The 23328-nt window shown below is 35.5% G+C and overlaps 2 protein-coding genes across 5 annotated transcripts in view; one reads left to right on the forward strand and one right to left on the reverse strand.

The window, feature by feature from the left end:
• LOC129803748 (patronin) overlaps positions 1–6036 on the forward strand; it is a 41429-nt gene extending 35393 nt beyond the window's left edge. For all 4 annotated transcript variants that reach the window (XM_055850519.1, XM_055850521.1, XM_055850522.1 and 1 more), the window contains 2 exons: positions 719–1001; positions 4311–6036. In XM_055850519.1, coding sequence (XP_055706494.1) covers positions 719–1001; positions 4311–4455 — 428 coding nt within the window. In that variant the 3' untranslated portion in view covers positions 4456–6036. The remainder of the gene's footprint in view (positions 1–718; positions 1002–4310) is intronic.
• A 37-nt stretch (positions 6037–6073) lies between these two features.
• On the reverse strand, positions 6074–20849 carry LOC129803749 (PAN2-PAN3 deadenylation complex catalytic subunit PAN2). The gene is made up of 6 exons (XM_055850524.1): positions 20683–20849; positions 19189–20564; positions 14206–14644; positions 13502–14127; positions 9945–10834; positions 6074–6397 (listed from the first exon to the last, which is right to left on the reverse strand). Exons 1-6 carry the CDS (start codon positions 20744–20746, stop codon positions 6124–6126), a joined length of 3669 nt encoding a protein of 1222 aa, XP_055706499.1. The 5' UTR covers positions 20747–20849; the 3' UTR covers positions 6074–6123.
• Positions 20850–23328: the final 2479 nt, after the last annotated feature.

A 23328-nucleotide genomic window follows, 5' to 3' on the forward strand; every position in this document is an offset into this window, starting at 1 on the left:
CTATGTCTACATTTTTATTCTTTTTAAAATGTATTAAGAACGATTTTAAAGTAAATGAAGCCGAGATAAACTGTCTACAAGGTTCTAAGCAACACTTCTAAAGTATAAGGAATGAAAAAAATCAATTTCTATTAAAGATATTACATTTCAAACTTGAAACTTTGGCGCTTGCAAGCAACTATGCCGAAATTTGGCACACTTAGGGTAAGTGTGCCAAATTTCGGCATAGTTGCATGCAAGCGCCAAAGTCTCAAGTTTGAAATGTAATATTTTTAATAAAAATTGATTTTTTTTATTCCTTCTTCTTAAGGAGTGCTGCATGGAACCTTGTAAAGAGTTTACCGTCTTTATTTACTCTAAAATCATTCTTAATATCTTTTAAAATGAATAAAAATGTAAACATAGCTTTGGTGCCCTATTTCGGCCACCTTCATTCTCATAGTTCTTTGCCCTGAGGGAATTGTTTCAATGTCTTTTTCACGTCATCTCGTTAGTCGAAGCTACATTTTTTGTTATTCTTTGGCACTTTATAATCTTTAGAGTATGTAAAAACTAAAAATTCATGGAAATTCGAGGAACAAAAAAGGTGGCCGGAATTGCAAGCTGGCCGGAATTTGGCACACTTACCCTACCCTATTTTTTTTTAGTTTCGAATTTTCAAAATAATTTTCTTACTAATTTTTTTATCGTTGTTTTTTTTTATTGGTTAATATTTTAGGTCCAAAGTTGTATAAACAACCAACAGCCAAATCAAATCGTGGCATAATTCTGAATGCCGTGGAGTATTGTGTGTTTCCTGGGATCGTGAATCGAGATGCCAAGCAGAAGTTGCTGGAGAAAATAGCACGATCGGAAGCGAAGCACTTTCTTATTCTCTTCAGAGATGCCGGTTGCCAATTTCGGGCACTCTACAGTTTCTATCCTGAGAGCGATAGTATAATCAAATTGTGTGGAACGGGACCTAGTCAAGTGGAGGATGTCATGTTTGATAAGTTTTACAAGTAAGTGCTACTATTATTCATTTATTTACATATTTATTTTCCTAGTCTACAGGGAGCATCTAAATGAGGAGATTTTGATTCGAAAAGTCCCTCATTGAGGTTTAGTCCGGTGTAATTTTCCCTATTTTTCGAAATACAGTAGACTCTCACTCAATCGGCTTTTTTTCATTCGGGCGACAAATTTTGTTAACAATTTTCACGTTTAATTATGAAGCCAATTCGCTCAAATTCGCTGTAGTTCTTCCTATTTTATCGTGATTCTTTATAATTGAGTGCTTTTTGTGGAATTTACAAAGGCTTTGACGCTCAATTATATCGCTAAACCGGATGACTTTGGATACTTTGGCTTCAAACACACTGAGAGAGAAATCCGAAAAAAACATTTCGGAAATGTTTATTTTACCCTGCAGTATTGATCCGAAATCGGTGTAAATATTATTCTTTGTAGGTGTATTAGGGGTTAAAGTTACTCTTTTTCATGTTAATTTTACCTTTAAAAAGGTATAAAATTAACATTAAAGAATGTTGATATATTTTTACACCTAAAAAGTGTTAAAGTTCTGAGGAAAAAAAGTTAATCGCACCCCTTTTTTCTCAGTGCACTTAGGCGAGACTGGGGAGGTTGGGACACTTTTTCATGTTTTGACTTTGATACAGTCCAAAAAATCTCGATAGTGTAATACAATTTCATGCGGCCTATAGGATACTTATGGGTATTGACTTTATAAAAAGTACTCGATAGAACTTCGAAAGCAACTGAATTTTCCTGGAGAAGATAAAACATTTAACTTGACAGTTTGTCCCAAACCTCCCCGATTTGGGGCAGTATGGGACACAAAAGGGGATGTTTAGGACGCATTTTTTCTCGAATAGTTTGCATTATTGGGGCACATTAATTAATTTGAAATGCTATATTAAAAATATTTCTAACAGAAATAGATATATTTAATCTTTTATTTCAGACTTAAAAATCAATATCAATCTTATTTGTACAGTAGAGTCATTTTTTGTCAATCAGTTATTTAATGTATTTTCTTCTTATTTACCATCCTAGCTTTCTTTTACTTTTTTATTCTTAATATTAGAATTATCATCATTCAAATTCCTCAGGCGATTAGATCCTCTAGGACACTCTTAGTTTTGAACTCATTGACGGATTCCTGTTTGATTTTACGACAACAAGCGTGGTAGTAGATTGTCCTTATTTCTCTGAATAAGCTCTCACCTTGCCTTTTGTAGAAAACTTGTGAGATTTGTAGAGGATATTGTTCGAGAATTTTTCCAGAAAATAATTTTTAACGGGATTGGGCAGAGGCGAATATCCTCAGGAGAAGAATTTATTAGTTCCCAAGACATTGATGTTTTAATTGTTTCTGTATTTGGAGACAACTGCTCAACTGGTAAACTTTGCACAAGAGGGAGATTTTCAGTAGAAACTGGGCATTACACTTCATTTTGACAATAAACAATTGCACACCACCGACAATCTTGTCGAAAATCAACGTCCCATTCATCCCCTTTCAGGTGTCCCAAACATCCCCGCGGGTAGTTTTGCTATTTAAAACCTTTAAGTAAAAAACAAGAGCGTATAATCTCTGAACCTTTGATAAAAATATGTTACTACATTACTGCTAGCTAATGAGATAAAAAAGTTTTGATTATATAGGGGAAAGGCTCATAATTTTGTCCAGTTTCTTATTTTGGACACTTTGAGGATAACATTGGACACTAAAAATAAATTGATTAAAATTATGGATTTTTACTCCAATATTTAATAAATAATGAATTCTATCTAAATATTTGTTCTTTTTGGAAGATTTTGACACTAAATACGTTAAATTTTGAATATGATTTGAGTTGAAATTGCTTTGTTGAAAATTCAGTGTGAGCAATTGCTTACGAGAAATATGACAGAACTTCGTGTTTACTTCAGTTCTTATTTAGCTGTGGTGAAGTACTAACAATGTTTCTTCGGTTTTTTTTAGAATTGAGTGATATTATTGAATATTCATTGAAAATTGTGTTGATTCACGTTAGTGGTGATTTGTACATTTGACCTGAAGTGAGATTTGCCTTGTGAATTACGTTTTTCGTGTGAAAAATGGGAAATGTTTTAAGACATTTACCAGTGGAGTGATGGCTCTTATTTTGGACAGGTGTTTTTCTCACGAAATTTCGTGAAGTTTTAGCTTTTGTGATGACTAGGTTGGACAAATGCCTGGAGAAACAAAGGAGCATAATCTCTACGAAAGAGATGTAGCGAGAAATGTCCTGAAAGGCACCCGGAAAGGTCAGGGAATGAGCGAATCCGCACGTACTTGGAGCACCGAAGTCAACTCACTTTAATGAATGATATGGAAAGTTTCCGGGCTTCTGTGACATTCTACGTTTCCCTTACATGAACAGGAAGAGGACTTTGTAAGATTGGTTCATGAAATGAAGAACAATGGGCATCCTATTGAGGCGGATTAGCTGTCCAAATTTACAGCCAAGTTGGCCAAATTAATAAGCAAGTTGTCCAAAATAAGAGCCAAAGTCACCTCTACATATCAATTCATTTTTAAACGTATTAAAACTAATTTTAATAAAAATAAGTCGATAAATAGCTTGCTAAGTTTCTAAACAACCCTTCTGAAGAGAGAGTAACAAGAAATGTCAATTAGTATAGAAAATATCGCACTTCAAACTTGGAACTTCGATGCTTATAAGCAGACTGTCCAAAATTATGAGCAATTACCCTATCGCTGATTTAAAATACAAAGAGCAAAACTGAGAAATCAAAAAATACAATTTTTATCAATTTTTAAGAAAGTGTTCATAGAATTAAAACAATAAAACTGAGGATATCCATTCTTTTAGTCAAGATACATCTTAATATTGCCTACGATTGAGTAGTGGTCAAATTCCGTTTATTTAAAAAAAATAATGAATAAATCGCCTTGTCCCACAGTACCCCTGTCCCAAACCTCCCCGGTCTCCCCTACTATTTTTCCCATACTCCTACATTTAATCTGACTTTTTTCAGAAAATGTGTAACTTAAGACTAGCTATTAAAATATGGGAAAAAATATAAAGTGCTCGTAGCTGAAGTGTGTGCGAAGCCTGTAAGCTTTCCCCACGATCTATCGATTTTCCCTTTAGGATTCAATACGAGAGGCCTTATTGAGTCTATCTTATCATATCTTTCCACACGAAATATTTCATTCATTATCTAGAGTTTTTTTTTTCAGAAAACTCTTAAGAAACCCTTATATTTTTTTATATTTATTGTTTTTACTAATTTATTATTAATTCTTCTTGCTATTTCAGATACAATTCGGGAAGCAAATGTTTCTCTCAAATTCATACGAAACATTTAACTGTAACAATAGATGCTTTTACAATTCACAATGCCCTTTGGCAGGGCAAAAAGATCAATTTGCAGAACAAGAAGGACATGGTTCTTGTTGTCTGAAGGAATGGTGAAAGTGAAAAGCGGCCAAGAACAAAAAAAAAAAAACATAAACAGAACTGAGTTTAAAAAGCTTTTCAAGGTAAGTTTCTCATTTAGAAACCCATCACTAAAATCTTCTTGACTCAATTTTTAATTTTATGCCCAATTAATTGAAAACAAAAAAAAAGAAATATTGTATGGTAGATATTTCTCCTTGTTCAATTTCTTTCCCAGAAAATAATTGTTAAATGTAAAAGTGAGAGAGAGAGATTCTAAATAGAGTCATGTCCTTTGTCCTAATGTGAAGTGAATCATATGAAATGATAAAAAAAAAATGTGAATGAAATGGGAACATTTTTTTGCAATATAATACCGAGAGATATAAGATTCTTTGAAAAAAAAATGCGCCAAGAATTTCAAATGACATGAAAGTTATATAGAACAAAAGAAATTTGAATTTCGAGTTTTAAAAAACAAAGAAAATCACTAAAAAAAATGAGAAACATTTTTTATCGTAGGAAATAATTCCAATTTATATTGTTGTAATTTTTTTTCTTCAAATTAATCTCTCTAATAATTTATATGACATTTTATTATTCCCAATTTTTCCCCTTTTTTTAAATTTTAATATAGAAATTACAAGAGAAAAAATATTACTCCTCTCATGATTTATTTTTTACTTACAAAGTAAAATGTGTAATGTAATTAATTACTCTTCTCGACAATGAACATTAATTTTAGTATCCTCCAATAAAAAAAAGAAATAAACATTTTTTTTTTAATTTTATGAAAATGATATTTTGCGGAGGTAAAAATTGCTAACATTGAATTAATTTTAAGTAAAGAACAAAAAAAAAAGTCGTAAATATATTAAACAAAAAAAACATTGAAACACTTGATAGTGAAGCAAGAAAAAACGATAAAAAGCCAAAATTTTGTTCCAACTGCCTTTTTTCTATAAGAAAAAGAAAAACAAGAAATAAAATTTAGTGTTGTGAAAGCAGTAAAAAAAAAGAATGATAAAAAATACGGTAGAAAAAATCAAAAAAAAGACACAATTTTGAATTAAAAATCATTCGCGGAGTCGCTTTTTTCGTCGTGATATATTTTTTTTTGAATAAATTCCCTGGCTCTTTTGTAGTGGTTTCTTTTTTGGACCACTATTTTTATTTTATTATTTTTTTGATACGTGTCTGTCTTTTATTTTGTATTACTCAAAAAAGAAATTATTCCCTTTTGATGTGCTTTGCCTTGAGAAATTAAACAAAAAAAAAAAAAGAAAATAATTAAGAGAAAAGCGTTAAAGCAAAAATTACTAACAAAATTTATCGTGAATTGAAAATAAGATTGCAAGTTAATTTGCGGCATTGTTTTCTTTTTTTTTTATTTGCAACAACAAAAAATTAAAGAAATTGTTGTAAATAAAATTATCTAATTAAAAAGAAAAGTTAAGAGGGAAAAAAAATCAATTGATAAAAAGTAAAAGAAGAAGAAATTACTCGAGGAAGATGAAACTGAAGATAAATGAAAAAAAAATCCACTTCAAATAATCCACTAATTACTGTGAATAATAAATTAATAAAATATAAAATTACTATTTTACACTCTTTTTTTTTATCTCAATCATCAAAGAGTCGGATTTTTTCTTTTTAATTCTTTTATTGATGGAAAAGTTTGTGCTTTACAAAGCTATTCGGGAACTTTCCACGATAGTTGCTTGCCCATCTCGTAGAGAAGTTTAATGGCAGAAGCGAGTTTTTCTTCTTTCTGGAGTTTTACGTATTCCTTGTAGAGCTGGAGGGCAGCTCGGGCATCCTCGATAGAATCATGAGTCTCTGATTGAATCTTGATGCCCAGGAAGTGCCAGGCCAGAAAGCGCAGGGATACCATGCGCTGATGAGGCAGGTGAAAGAGGTGAACTGTGTCGATAACTTGCTCCGGCGGGACGATCATGTTGATTACCCTGCAAAACGACATAAAATGTCCTAGTTTTTATCTTTGCAAGCTTTGATCTTAAGGTAACCCTAATATGGTAAGGGTTTCAGGCTTAACAGACCCTATAGCTTCGAACTCTTTATATTTTTCCCATATTCCTTTAAGGAATTTGATTGAAAATCATCCCTGAAAAAACCACAAGAATTAAAAAAAAGGGGTGACAAAGCGTACCAGGCTTTGCGAAGTGCTCTAACTCGTGACTTAGATGCTATCCCTCAAAATTACTTTCGCATCATTTAGGAGGAAGTGGGGCACCTTTGAAATTGGGGTTTTTCACCTATTTTTAAATAAAATTGAGCCTTATTGTGATATAATTTAGCTGCACAAACTAATTGAAAATCTAAATTATATCACGATAAGGCTCAATTTTATTTAAGAATTGGCAAAAAATACTAATTTCAAAGGTGCCCACTACCCCCTACCGTTTATCGGTTCTCAACCGATTTAAACCGATTTTTAAATCACTCGAAAGATCCCACAAAATAATTTTAAGAGTAATAAAATTGATTTTCAAACAAAAAATAGGGGAAAGGCTCATAATTTTGTCCAGTTTCTTATTTTGGACACTTTGAGGATAACATTGGACACTAAAAATAAATTGATTAAAATGATGGATTTTTATTCCAATATTTGATGAACAATGAATTCTATATAAATATTTGTTCTTTTTGGAAGATTTTAACACTAAATACGTTAAATTTTGAATATGATTTGAGTTAAAATTGCTTTGTTGAAAATTCAGTGTAAGCTGAGCAATTGCTTACGAGAAATATGACAGAACTTCGTGTTTACTTCAGTTCTTATTTAGTTGTGGTGAAGTACTAACAATGTTTCTTCGGTTTTTTGAGTGATATTATTGAATATTCATTGAAAATTGTGTTGATTCACGTTAGTGGTGACTTGTGCATTTGACCTGAAGTGAGATTTGCCTTGTGAATTAGATTTTTCGTGTGAAAAATGGGAAATTTCCTAAGACATTCACCAGTGAGGTGATGGCTCTTATTTTGGACAGGTGTTTTTCTCACGAAATTTCGTGAAGTTTTAGCTTCTGTGATGACTAGGTTGGACAAATGCCTGGAGAAACAAAGGAGCATCATCTCTACGAAAGAGATGTAGCGAGAAATGCCTTGAAAGGCTCCCGGAAAGGTCAGGGAATGAGCGAATCCGCACGTACTTGGAGTATCGAAGTCAACTCACTTTAATGAATGATATGGAAAGTTTCCGGGTTTCTGTGACATTCTACGTTTCCCTTACATGAACAGGAAGAGGACTTGGTAAGATTGGTTCATCAAATGAAGAACAATGGGCATCATATTGAGGCGGATTAGCTGTCCAAATTTACGGCCAAGTTGGTCAAATTAATAAACAAGTTGTCCAAAATAAGAGCCAAAGTCACCTCTACATATCAATTCATTTTTAAACGTATTAAAACTAATTTTAATAAAAATAAGACGATAAATAGCTTGCTAAGTTTCTAAACAACCCTTCTGAAAAGAGAGTAACAAGAAATGTCAATTAGTATTGAAAATATCGCACTTCAAACTTGGAACATCGATGATTATAAGCAGACTGGACCAAATTATGAGCCCTTACCCTAAAGGACGAATTAGGGAACTCATCATCACTGTTGAAGTCTGCTTCTTTATCAATTTCACTTAATTCGCAGAAATCGACCATTTTACTCATTCTGGACAGTCTTCGTGTAATCTCAATTGTTTTCCATGATTAATATATTGCAAAATAATAATATATTTTACTAGAACAACCAAAACAATTAAATAAATAGTTCGGTAATTTTTGAAAATTTTACACCTAAACCGATAAGATCGTCCACAGGCGGTCTTCCCTTTTTTCTTCTAAAACTCATACTTTTAGTTTTTTCACACTTATCAATTGAAATATACAAACTAGAAGAACATATCTTTCAGGAAATAAGATTCTTACTACAGTTAGATTATTTTAAAATAATATTTTTTGTACTTGAATACGAAAAATGTCGCGAACGTCATTTTGTTATTTTTTTTTTCTCTGATCTGTCACACAAAACTGAAGATTGTAAGCAAACGAAAGATCAAAATGAGTTCAGCTTCAGAAAATAAGTTAGTAAGACTATAACTGAGGACACTGTAGATATTTTAACTTCAAATAAGTAATATTACCGCAGTAAATGCGATTTATAGAATGACCGCCCATTATAAATTATTTTTTTGTTACTTCTTTTTTAAGGAGTGTTGCTCGGGACCTTATAGACAGTTCACCGTCTTTATTTTTTTCTAAAATCATTCTTAATACATTTTAAAATGAATATAAATGTAGACATAGCTTTGGTGGCCTATTTCGGCCACCTTCATTTTCATAGTTGCTTACCCTTCGGGATTTCTTCTAATGCCTTTTTACATCATCTTGTTCGTCGAAGCGACATTTTTGTTATTTTTTTTGCATTGTATTATCTTTAAAATATGCAAAAACTAAAAATTCATGAAAAATTTGAGGAACAAAAAAAGTGACCGCATTTGCAAGCTGGCCGGAATTTGGTACACTTACCCTAACTGTCCTGAGTCTTCAGTGAGTGAGCATCAGTCGCCGTGGACGGTTCAATCTCATGAAGTGAAAAATGTGAGCATTTTAGGGCTTACAATCGGTTCATTACCGGTTCACAACTGATTTGAACGGATTTATAAATCACTCGAAACATTGACCAAAATAATTTAGAACAAAAATAATTGAAGTCAATGTGGGAAATTCGGTCTTATTTTGTGTTCTTCAATTTGACTTTATTTTGCCAACGTTTCGATCCTGGATGGGATCTTCTTCAGGGCCTATTACATACAAATTCAGGATCGAAACGTTGGCAAAATAAAGTCAAATTGAAGAACACAAAATAAGACCGAATTTCCCACATTGACTTCAGCTTGTATACGTATACGGTCGAAATATAGCACTACACTAAAAATAATTGAATTTCGAATAAAAATCAGTTATCAGTTATGAACCGGTTCATTACCGGTTCAAAACCGATTGGAACCGATTTAGTTTTGTCGGAAATTTCAAGACCTTTCCAACAAGCCGAAAATGACCTTATTCGGTTTATAAATGCGCTCCCTAGAGCCTTTTTTAGCCATGGAACTTGAAAAACCGTTATTAGGAATGTTTCAACGGTATTTTCGCACATGGTTAATTGTTCGCCTGGATATTCTTTAAGACATATCCAAAATGATTTTGGAGGGGAAGGGAGGGGTGGAGAGAAAATTAGGGGCGTGTTAACGATCCTTGGGTCGACTTATAAGGAGGTCACTCGAAGCTCCCAAATCGCTATCTCTAACCGTTTGGCCTCTAGAGCTGGCCACAGCCGGACAGACAAACAGACAAAACAGCATGACGACATTTCTCAGAAATCGTCTGAAACACGAAGTTGAGAAAAGTGGTCTCCGGGGGGGGGGGGGGGGGGGGGGGGGGGTTGAAAAATCGAGGGATTATACTGCTCTCTCCGTGGAATTGGAGCAGTAAAAACTTACCTAAAATCATTCCTCAAGCCGTGTCCAACGAATATCACGCCAATGTCCGCCAGATACCTGAGTTTTTGGTAGGAACTCTTGAGCGTTGTGAGATTCTTATTGCTGAAATTGGCATCGAGATCACCCGGCTTGATTCCTGAAAACTTGGTCAGATAATCCACCACTTGTTCCTGCGTCGAGATGTAGTCATCGATGAAAGGCACCCCCTCATTCTCCCCCTGTCCCCTGATACACGTAATCCTGGCTACACTCATATGGCTGGGCTTTATAGTTGCCATCTTCCCATCTGGCCGCATCTCATTCTCCTCTGGATTGAGCGTGACAAATTCCGCATCCATAGCAACAAGATCACCCCTAGCGGGCATTTCTGTTGGCGTAAGTGGGCGGAAATCACATGGCTCCAGCATCAGCTGTCGCGCATAGAGATCCGTTGTGAAGGGATTGAAGTCGGGATAGAGCTTGGGAGACAGTTCTTCACCTCCCGAACTATCCCGAGTGCTGTAGAAGAGGACACACGGAACTTTCCAGTCCAATGTAAACCAAACAGCTTCCTGCATTGAAACTGGCGTGATGCTGAAATCATTGAAGACATACCACAATCCCTGACCATCATTCTCTCCGGGATTGGCATGGCAGGAATCGGCCACTTTGACAATGGACACGAGATTCTTGCTAGTTCCATCGTCAATTTGACAAACGACCGCCGTTAGATCATACACTACTTTCCTATTGACTTCTGAGGTCTTTTCTTCACCTTCCGGAACCTTCTGTTCTGGCGACCTCCTCCCACAATCTTCCTCAATCGTTAGGTTTGTGTCACAGTCAATTCTGAGGGAGAATTTGAGCGGGAACCATGTGTTGCTCTTGCAGGAATTTGCTGCAGGTGTTGCCTAAGCAAAAATTAATGGTAAGGATTTGCAACTAAAGATGGACACCTCAAACGAATGAATAAAAGGTACTCGGCTATTTTAATCTCACAAGATAGAGGATTGCGGATATTATCCAGGTTTGGATAATAATTTTCTTAAAAGATTTTTTTTCCTAAAAAATGCCTAATGGTACAAGAAACAAAAACTAATTGCAAATGTGTTTTTCCAGAAACTTTGGATAAATATCTAGGATAAAGGATCACATTTATCAAATACTTTTCAAGTAACCTGGGATAATAAGTCCTGGGAGAATAAAAATAATGCACTTTTATGATAAAACAATGATTGTAGTGAGGTTTGGGAATTAATCCTGGGAAACTACTTAAATATTGGATAAAGATCTCGGATAGAATTATATTAAATCAATACTTTACAAGGAACATGATTCACAGAATGATTTTTGCCGTATCTAGATATTTATTTATGAAATTTATTTGATAATGATCTCAATAGGATAACGAAATTAGTCAACTTGCTTTTCAAGAAAACTTGGATAATGAGCTCTCAATATACTAACAATAAAGAATATTATCCAACTTTCTTTTTCAGAATGTTCGGATAAAGATCTTGCTTAAAAAAGTAAAACAAAAACCCTTTACGAAAAACAGTACCTCCTTGATTTTTCCCAAGTCTGAATGTAAGTACTTTGATAAATTAGATAAAAATGTTGGATAAAATGCAAATTTCGAGAATGCTGGGATAATTGTGAAAAAATGTCACATTAAATTTTTTTCTTCAAATATGGACGGACACTCATCTTGGATTTTTTTTTTTGACAAATTGGATGAAGATGCTGGATAAAATGCCGACTTCCAATTTTATTTTTTAGTAAGTTTAGACAAAAATTTTAAATAAGATATTAAAAACCATTCTGAGAAATGTAATTACAAAAATTATTATCTTCAAATCTGAAAATTTACCTTCGGTATCTAATTTTATAAATTGTATATAGATCTCGGATAAAATACTATCCAAATTTTCAGAAGTCTTCTACCAAATAAGGATTACCTCATTGATTTTCTTTCAATTTGAGCGTTTATTTTTAAAATTAATTTGATAAATCGAACAAAGATTTCGGGCGAAACTCTAGTTTCTAAGTTTATTATCCAAAAATGTAGGATAAAGATCTCGGTAGAAATAATAATTATTAAAAAATTTTGCGAAAGATATACCCCAAAAATTATTCTCTTCAACCGGAATTTCTTTTGATAAATTGAATAAAGATGTCGGATAATATATTGGTTTCTAACTTTCCTTTTCGGTATGCATGGATAGAGATAAAAAACCATCGCGAAAAATGTCACTAAATTGTTAATTTCAAATCTGGAATCTTGGAAATCATTTAAAAAATCGGATTAAAGATCTGGGATAAAATACTACTTCCCAAGATGCTTTTTTCAAAATTACAAAATTTCGTGAAAATATAACAAAAAAGGCTTTAACAAAAAGCAGTACCTCATTGATTTTCTTTTCAATTGAACATTACTTCTAAAATTAATTTGATAAATTGGGTAAATATCTTGGATAAAATGTTAGTTTCCAACTTATAATTTCTACAAAGCTGGAATAAAGATCTTAGTAGATATATTGTTGATTTTTGATAAATTGGATAGAGATGTTGGATAAATATAACGTGGATAAATATCTTTAAAAATAAAAAAAATATAGTGGACAAAATTATTATTTTCAAATCTGGACATGTATCTTGGAAACTAATTTGATAAATTGGATAAAGATCTCGGATAAAATACTATTTTCCGAGATGCTTTTTCCCGAAATTTTGGATAAAGATTTCGTGATAATATTAAAAAAGCTTTTACAAAAAGCAGTGGTTCATTGATTTTCATTCCATTTGAGCATTTATTTCTAAAAGTAATTTGGTAAATTGGATAGAGATCTTGGATAAAATATCAGTTTGTCGGTTTGCTTTTCAGAAATCTTAGATAGTTTTCGGTTAAATTATTATAAAACATAATCTTTTACGAAAAACATAGCTTCATTGATTTTCTTTAAATCTAAGCATTTATTTTTTGAAAATTATTTAATAAGGATCAATTAAAAAAAAAACGGAAGTGCGCTACCTTCGGACAAATCAATTTTTTCTATGTTCATAATGGATTTGTCCTATCACTGAGATAAATCCGAAAAAGTTAAAATAACATTCCGGAAATGATAATTTTACCCTGCAGTATTGATCCGAAATCGGTGTAAATATTACCCTTTTTACGTGTATTAGGGGTTAAAGTTACCCTTTTTTAAGTTAATTTTACCCTTAAAAAGGTGTAAAATTAACATTAAAAAGATGTTGATATATTTTTACACTCTTTTACACTTTTACACTCTTTACACTTTTACATACCTTTAACACTTTTTAGGTGTAAAAATATATCAACATTTTTTAATGTTAATTTTACACCTTTTGAGGGTAAAATCAACATGAGAAAAGGGTAACTTTAACCCATAATACACCTAAAAAGGGTAATATTTACACCGATTTCGGATCAATACTGCAGGGTAAAATTATCATTTCCGGAATGTTATTTTAACTTTTTCGGATATCTCTCAGTGAGTGATGGCTTTTTTCAGGGAATTTAAGGCATATAGGTGGTCAATCAACATAAATCTTACCTGTGCTGTTGGAGATTTCCTATCCGGATGGGAAAAGTGGCAGTCGATTCTTGAACAATTCACTCCATATCTGCATGGTTTCATGCTTGTCACCGGAGTATTTTCCTGATTTCCTGTCGATAACGTTCTATTTGTGATTTTCTTCAGATACTGCAGATCCCTCTCATTTTCCAGGCCACAGTTTATTGCCAGAATCTTGGGCAGCTTTGCCACTCTGACATATTGATTGGTTGGTGTGAATTTCTTACATTGCTCACACCAAACGGGAATGGTCTTCTCGCCGCTCAGGGAGTTCCTGAGTATCCTGGAAAATGTGATACTTTCTTCGGGATTTGGGGTGGAATACAGCAGACTGCAGACCAGAAGGATATTGACCTTAGACCTTTCGTCGCTGCACTTCAAACAGCGTGAAGTGCAAATTTGTCTCGTACCAAAAAGTCGACTTATTTCAGTCTCTTCGTCTTCTTTTCTCGGCGCTGAATCTGCTGATCCTTCTGCCTCCTCCTTGGACTCAATAAACTGAAATTTCTCCTCATTGACCGCTGATGCAATTTCTTGGAGTTTGGGAAAATTCTCCTCATAGGATGTGAGTTTTTTGGGAGAAGAATTTGCTGAGCAATTGTTATCTAAATAGAAAGAGAGAGACAGAGAGAGAGAGAGTTAGCCGAGACACTTTCCAAAGCTAGAAATTAAGCCTATCTCACCACCAAATGAATGAGGAATGGATTTCTTGGCTGTCTCTAGCAATTCATAGTGGATTTGATGCAAGATAAATCGATTCCAGTTCTGGATCAGACTGATCAAGTTCGCCTTGCTGCTCGTTCGATCAGACAGAATCAGACCAAGAGCCGAAGCTTCAGGGACTGTTCTGAAGGATCTGAGGAAGTTACTGGCCTGACAGGGAGCCCCATTGGATGTTGCTAGCATGTGAAAGAGGAAACCCAATTCGCATGCCAAGCAAAATTCCTTAGAGCAGGAATGAGCAAGAAGAGCTTGCCTCAGGGGCTTGATAAAATGCAAAACTTGAAGCATTGCATTGCAGTAGGCATTCGGAAGATTAGCTTCCAGTCCTGCGAACTCCGTCTGGTTGTACTGATCGAAATCAAAGTCCTGGGTGCCAAGTTTGGAGTACTTTACCTCGACCTAGGGATTGGAATAAGGGGAATAAGTCTTTTATGTGGAATAACTTAGCTCTAGAGATGAATTAACTCTTTCCGGACCACAACATATCCAGCGAACGATTTTCAGTAAAACTCACTTTATTGTAACTCTTAGTGGTCAAATATGATACTTCTACAGAGAAAAAAAATTTTTCCTCCTCTGGGAAATTGGAAAACTCAAGGGTACTCTCGTCCCCAAAAGAACGCAAAAGATGCAAACTTCAATTTTCCCAAAGCCAATATCGATTTTGTAAACTCTTTGTGCGTGTCAAAGAACTCCTGTACGATGTTGATAACTGAAACAAGGTGAAATATTGATCAGTATCTTGTGGGATGTCCAGGAAGGGGTTAAAAAAAGACACCCAGCTCCTGCTTGTAAACAGATTCCCCAAAATATTTCACAGAATAACACTTTAACACACTTTTCTCTCAACACGATGTTATTGTAGACACATTAAGCTTTCTCAAAAGCATAAAAGACACTTCCTGAACAATCAGAATTCACCAAAATCAGGAAGAATAGGAAAAACTTCCCTTGCTGCCAAATGTCAAAATTATCGGCCATATTGGCAAAAATGTCACTCCCGCGTGGAATCTTACAAGGTTGGTGTCAAAAACATAACATAACAAATCCTAAAAAGTCGCAGGCTATACTCATTTCTAAAAAATCTGTGCACATTACTCCTTATCCTCTGATTCTTCATGGTGAAGTTATTCCTTTTTGTGAGCAGGTCAAAAACTTAGGAATCATCTTCAATACAAATCTGTCTTGGTCAGATCATGTGTCTTCTATTTGCCGTAAGGTCAATTACTCTCTTTATACGCTTAAGCGCTACCGGGACATCACACCCCGTGACACACGACTTCTTTTGGCCAGAGCACTTTTGCTCCTTTTTCAATTATGGGGCCGAGCTGTTTTTTTTAGCGGACGCAGAATCGATGCGCAGACTCTCGGTGACCTTCAACAATTGTATCAGGTATATCTGTTGGCTTAAACCTCGTGACCACATTTCCTCGTATAGGGATGTGTTTGTCGGGTGTGACCCACCTTCACACTTTGCAAATGCGAGCCCTCACGTTCATTTGTCGGCTTCTTGTGTCGCGGTGTCCTGAATATTCAATTCAATTCAATTCAAATTTATTTCAATCAACTGTTTGCGGCTGCCGACCGACTTCACAACCGGTCTCCCCAGGTAAACGGCAGAAACCCTGGTTCACTGACCGTATAAGCCATAGAGATATATACATATTAAATTCAATAGATCAAGAAACAAAGCTTTAGTGAAGTGACCGCGACTAATCTCACTTAGTTTAGGAAGGGAAATCGGAGACAGGTCCGCACAGCAGTCGAAGGTAGAACGGCAACAGGCTCTAATAGAGCACGTTATGTTGCCGTCGAGCTCGGCGATGTGACGCCGCAGGGAAGAAAAAAACGTCACCCCAAAGTGAACAATTTTAGTATGAAAAGTTAGGTTAGTTAGGGAGAGAGAGAGAGAGAGCGAGCGAGAGAAAGTAAAAACAGCAAAGTATAAAAAAATGGGCCGATGGAGGAGAGGACAAGATGGCAAGATATTATTAAGGTATGGCAAGAAGCATCTATAAGTTGGAAAGTGACCCGCACCCAGTGAAACAAAAAGAAACCCAGGACGATGGACGTGCATAACGGCAAAAAATGGCAAGCACAGCTTTAACTCTTTCGCGTCTTTAGGGTAATGTCATGACTCGGGGAAAAAAGTTTTTTTTGGGTATTTACATTAATTGAAATCTATCTGTTCGTGCACGACATCATAATAGAAGGATGTAAGATTCTTGGCTCATTTTCTCAAGACTCCAGTTAGATTTCAATTAATGTAAATAGCCAAAAAGAAACTTTTTTCCCCGGGTCATATATGACCCTAAAGACGCGAAAGAGTTAAAGCTAGAGGAATATAATAGGATAATAAAGAGAAAAATTAATAGAGTCGTGGAGGCATATTTCTTCACAATGAAGTTGTGGGCAAAGGAAAGGCAGAAGGCCCGAAGGAAATCCCACAGAATCAGAAATCGCTTGCAAGACCATAGATAAGCAAAAACGAAACAAAAAGCGAAAAAAAGATAAATAAAATCGCAAATAAAAGAGTGATATAAAAGAGCTATGCCGCCATCGTACCAAGCCCACATGTAAGCACCAAGAACGAGTCAGAATACCCAACAAAAACAGAAGCTCAAGTGCGGGAAGCGCGACATTCGCTCCATATTAGAGAGGATAGCCTACCAAGAAAGCAACCTTTGGATAACAGCCGACTCTTCATAGACATCGGAAGCGCATTATATAGAGTAGGACCCAAGTATGTGAAAGTTCTCTTAAACCATTCAGTTCTAGGATGAGGAACTACTACCCTATAACCACATCTAAGAGGACGTATCCGTCTCGAGTTGAGAAATCCAGCTCTTAAATAGAATATACGAAGAGTTCTATATTTGAAGGTATAGGAAATGGGGAGTATATGATGTGACATGAAGGTTTCCCAGAGAGAGTCATATTTACGTTTCCGGAAAAGAGCTCGGAGAGCAGTTCTCTGTGCCATTTCTACAGATTTCAAGTGGCAGTGAGGACTAGCGCCCCAAACGGAAATACCGTATGACAAACGGGAATCCACGCATGCATAATAAAAAGAACGAGAAACATCTAAAGGGCAATATTTTCCTATCTGAAATGCTTTAGCAATGATAGGAGAGAGAGAGAGCTAGACAATCGTCGGAGATGAGATTTCCAAGATAGTGTATTGTCGATTGTAACCCCAAGGTATATTATCTCCTCCGTGAAAGGAATTTCCATACAGACATCGCCACACACAAGATTGCAGCCAGGAGCATGACAAGGAACAGATTCTGAATTATTTGAAGGACCAAAAAAACGCATTGCCCTAGATTTATCACTAAGTACTAGGGAGTTCAAATTAAGCCACCTTCTGATTTCAATGAGATCGTGTTGCATCATTGTGCTAACTTCTGACCAGCAATTTGATTTGAAAATAATAGCCAAGTCATCTGCATAGGCTAACATTCTTCCATTAAGATGGAGGCCCAAGAGATCGTTTAAATATATAATAAAAAGTAGCGGACCCAAAACCGTCCCCTGTGGTACTCCAAAATTAATGAAACCAAAGGAGCTATGGTTATTTCCAAGGCGAACACACTGTTGTCTAAGCGTTAAATATGATTCAAAAATAGCAAGACCTACTCCATTGATACCCAAGTTAGATAGCTTCTCCAATAAAATCCTATGAGATACTGTATCAAATGCTTTTGTTAAGTCTAAGAATATTGCTCCGACGCAGTAACCGTCATTGACTGCAAGATTAACTTCATTGACAAAAGTCGTTATTGCGTCTTCAGTGCTGCAGCCCGGAGTAAACCCGAACTGATCTGGACTGAAAAAATGTATATCATTTAGAAAGCTTTCAAGTCTACTTTTAAGAATTTTTTCAAATATTTTAGAAAAGACCGATAGGAGGGATATTGGTCTGTAATTATTTGGATCTGATTTAGCCCCCTTTTTGTGAATGGGAATGACTGTTGCTAACTTTAAACATTCAGGGAAGGTACCACTTGATATACAGCGATTGAAGAGCTCACATAATATATCGACAATATTATAAGAAATTTTTTTAATGCAAGTTGTGGTAATTCCATCAAAAGTATAAGTGGTAATTCCATCATATCTGGCGGCCCTCTTGACGGACGGTGGTTCGGCTAGGTTGAGGGGGCTCATTGTGCCGAGATCTGTTAGTGAGACATTCCGTCGCACTCTCTTTGTTAGGGGAGTCTACCTGTACAACTCCCTTCCTCCTCTTACGAGACGATCGGTTGCTGCTATAAGGGAGCACTTCCTGAACTCATCTGAGTAGCTTTTTGAATCTTAACAATTTTTCTTTTTCTTTTTAACTATTTTTTTTTATTATTTTTCCAAAATCTTTTTTTTCACTGATTATTTTTTTTTGCATTTTTTTTATCTTTCAACTGCCACAAATTTGTAAGAGGGAAATACTCTATTTTTTGTGATGAATAAATGAATTGAATTGAATTAAAAAAGCAAATGGCGGGCATTGGCGGGATAATCTTACATTTGACCTCTAGATTTTTGGGGACGAGAGTACCCATAAAGTTTGAACAAGTTTTTTGAAAATTTATGAAAAAATTGTTTTTCGAATTTATGCAATCTGTAATTGTTAGTTATCATACTTATTGGCCCCGAGAGGTTTTTCCTTATTCGGGTCTAGAAATATCAAAAAAGTCACAATATCTGCAATGAAGCAGAAAATCGAAAATTCACGATTTTTGACCAAGAATATCTTAGCTCAGGAGTTAATTGGGATCCTGCAAAAAATATCCTAGATTTGGACATCCTTATAGTTTGCACTTATCCAGAAGAATCGGATTTTTATCGATTCTAAATAGTCCAAAAAAATTGTTGTTTCCATGGGTACCCAGAGTCCCAAAGGAGACGAAAGAGTTAAAAAAAAAAACAAAAAATCTTCGACTTACCTTCCGGTATCTCTTGGGAATGATCTTAATTCCCGAGTCAGCTTTGTTGCTGGCCACTGTCGTTGTCACTTGATTGCAGGCCTGACTGGGATCCATGTAGTAAGGAATCTGATTGCGTCTTGTGTGCCTGGGATTCAGAGCATATCCTATAGGTCCCTGCATCTTCATTGTGGCCAGAATCTCTGGATCCACGGGCTTGGGTCGTCTGTAGCGGTACTCCATCAACTGCACTGGCCAATCACTGAGCCAAGTATCTCCTGTTGTGAGTTCCGGGAGAGGGATTGAGGACAGGGGGAAGTTTTCGTCTGTGATTGGAACAAGGGGAAGAGGTTCAATGGGATCGGCGAATTCAGTGGCTCGAGAAAATGGATTGAATTGGGGTTCAGACACAGAAACTGAACTGATGAGATTGATATGGCCAGATTGATCCCCAAAGGCCATGGCCAGGCACGAGGAGCTGATGTCAAAGCTGAGACATTGGCTTCCGGAGGTATTGATCTGATACATGCAGACACGAGGTTCACTAAGTTCCACCGTGTCCACGAGTTGCATCTGCCCGAGGGGTGACACCACGGCCAGGCGTGAGCATTGGGATGGCAGGAAACGCAGTAGCTGGGGCTCAATGTGGACCTGAATGGGTGACACGAGGCGCAACATCCGGAGATCGTAAACCATGAGAAATCTGTCGACTGACAGTGATCCCTGACGCTCACTGAATCCACAGGAGACCAAGTAATTGCCTTCAACGTCAAAATCCGACAGACTTCCGGAATGGGGCTTTATGGCGTGCTCCACAGCCAAAGTGGAGGGATCTCTGAGGGTAATTTGCCCAAATGCATCCCCTGCACACAAGTACCGATTGTGTAGACGCAATACGACACATCCATTGTCTCCAGCACTGGCCAGGAGAGTCTCCCTCCTGGTTTCCGTGTCAAAATCAATGAGACTCTCTTGATTTCCTCCCAAAATAAATCTTTTGGGATTCATCTGCACCATGCAGAGCATATCCTCGGTATTCTTGGACGTGTGCGTGTACTTGGGAATACCCCGGCGAATCTGATGCCTCAGGCTGGTGCTGGTGAGCACAAGAATTCCTGCCTCTGTCGGATGGATTTGCCTCACAATGTCCGTGGCATGGACTTGGAAGGATGTATATTTCTGCATTGTGCCACCGTAGTATGATGTGACATGGCCCCCTTGATTTCCCATCCAAAGGAGCTCTTCGTGGGTATCAAAGCAGACCGTGGAGACGCCAAAGCGATCTCCACCATCTGCAAGAACAAAGCCCATTGGGAGGTACTCAGCATCACTCTGTGGAACTGTGAAGGGCTGGAAACTTGGAGAATACTCTTGTCCTCTATTTGAATTCTCAAACACTACATGAAAAAAAGCAAGAAAAGCATAAAAAATCAAGGATTTAGGAAAATTCAAATGTTTTTGATTTTGTCACGCATCCTCTTTTTATTTTTTGTATTTATTTAGTCATCTACTTACTTTGCATGGCTATCATATCCTCAGTTTGCTCTCCAGCATCCCCTGCAACGTACACATAATCCATTTTGTCAATTTTCACAGTATTTCACGGGAAAAACTAAAATAAACTCTAGGAAAGCAAAATTTTCTTGTTTGTTTTTGTTTTGTATTTCAGTGACTGACCAACAATGGCGCTAGTGGCAAATTTGTGGGGAAGTGTGGCACTTCTCAGCCAGAGGGAGCCTCACTTGATTTCCACACGTTCCATATACTCTAGGTTCCACGTATTTTCCCTCCAAATTTACCAAAATTAACCCATTCGCAGTCAATGTGAGATAAAATGTTTATATTTTGGAATTAGAGTAAAGCTGTCTACACCGAGGGGTTACTCATTGGAGAAACACAAGCCATTTGGCCGAGAAACGGTTTCAGAAACGAGGAAACATTACTGGAAACAAGAGAAACATGCTTGGAAACGGGGAAACGTAGCTGGAAACACAAAAATGTTTCTGGAAACGCGGAAACACAAAATCCCCCGTAAGAAATTGAAACTTGGATAGAAACATGGATAGAAACAGGGAAACATGGATAGAAACAGGGAAACATGGATAGAAACACGGAAACATGGACAGAAACATGGAAACGTAAATTTTCAATTGAGAGTAACGTTAACTATTTGAAATTCAAAAATTACCCGGTTTGTCAGCAGTATAGCTGTAATTTTCCTTTTAATATGTGGACCCTATAAAAATATTATACTGCTAATTTGTTGCAATATTACAAAATTATTTATGTATTTAAGGTAAAATAACCTCGAGTCGACCACCCTGAGTTCCTCAAGTTGACCGATGGAAATATTAATTCAATTTATTTACAATAATATTTATCGAAGGGTTTAACATCATAGGGTCAATTATTTCATAATTAATTCAAATCACTGAAAATATCATAGAAATTGACCATAAAACATTGAAATATCATAAAAAGACGGAGCGTTAGGGCATTTCTTAAAGAAAAATTCACAATTTTTCATCAAATTATGACATACTTTTTGATATTCTTGACTTTTTTCTTAAGGATTTCAATTATTATCCTCACAGATTACTTGAGTATTCCAATTTTGAGTCTAATCGCAAGTTGAGGACTTTATCTTTATTACTTGTGGAAAAATTTTAGTACCATGACTAAGTTAAAGATTAATTTTATGTATTAAAATTGAAAGTGCATTTCAAATAAATTGTTCCTCAACTCGACCGGTCAACGAATCATAGCAAATGAAGCTTTTTTCACTTGAATGTTGTTCTATACTTCTGAATGAATTCATAAAAGTGAGTTTCCCTATTTATTTTAATGATTAACCAAATTTTAAGTGCTAATCATGATGTGTTAAATAAGCCAAAGTTAAATCCGTGGCTTTTAAGCTTTGTGATTTGTTTAATTTTAAGAAAAAATGGGTGGTCGAGTAGAGGAACCCCAGGCGGTCGAGTGGAGGTACACTGATATTGAAGTGGTCGAGTAGAGGAACACTTCACATTTTTGAAGCATTTTAATTTTTTTATAATTTAAAATTATATTATGACTAAATGAAGTTCACAATTAGATAGACAAGGATTTATTTGATTTATTCTATAGTTTTAGGCAAAAACCCTATGAAAAAACACAAATTATAACTGTTTTTTCATAAGTTTCAAATAACTGCTTTTTTCATAGTTTTTCACAATATCTATCCTTAACTCTTTCACGTCATTAGGGTCATATACGACGCGGGTAAAATCTTTTTTTTTTTGACTATTTACATTAATTCTATCTGTTTGTGCACGACATCATAATAGAAGGATGTAAGATTCTTGGCTAATTTTCTCAAGCCTCCAGATATTCAGGATATGAAAATATTTGAGATCAAAAATCACGAATTTCGAACTTTGTGAAATGACTTTTATTTCAAAATTTTTTATATTCATTTATTTTTTTCAGCGAAAAGTTCTTTAGAAACACAAAATAGAATATCCAAAGATCGTATATTGCATATTTTGATATAATAAACTACTCTCAATTTTACAGAAAAGCGCGTAGAATTTTCCGGGTGATATACGACCCTATTGTCGGCAATGGTAAAAGTTTATGAAAGTGTTTTCGTGTCAACAATGTAATTGGGACAGTTGGGACATTGTTTTTCTTTGTTTAATCCAAAAGGAAAATATCTTGCTCCTGGACATTTCATCTTATATCTGATGAATTATAACATATTTTGCAATATTTTAGAGTATTCTGCAAGCGTCCCATATTGTGCAATTGTATTGTGTGTGGATAAATATGTAGATAAGTTTATTTTTGCCAAATACCACTCAAAATATTGTGACAGAGACTGTTCAAAGGGATTACCAGGAAGAGTTCTTGAACACCAAGAGTACAGTGTTCATCAAAACTATCCAGTTTGCCATGGTTTTTTTTTTCCAAATTAATAACTTCAAGCAAAAAAACTCTTAGAAAGCCCGTGATATAGATTTTGAATATGGTATGTATACTTCCCTTGCCGATAGTAGGGTCATATATGACCCGGAATTTTTCCGAGTTTTCACGCAATGGACATTTTTTTCCTTTCACAACTATTATATTTGAACATAAAGCATTAAGAAAAACTCAATTTTACATGAATTTACTTGCTGA

This window comes from Phlebotomus papatasi, chromosome 2 (genome assembly GCF_024763615.1).
Source record: "Phlebotomus papatasi isolate M1 chromosome 2, Ppap_2.1, whole genome shotgun sequence".
Lineage (NCBI taxonomy): Eukaryota > Metazoa > Arthropoda > Insecta > Diptera > Psychodidae > Phlebotomus > Phlebotomus papatasi.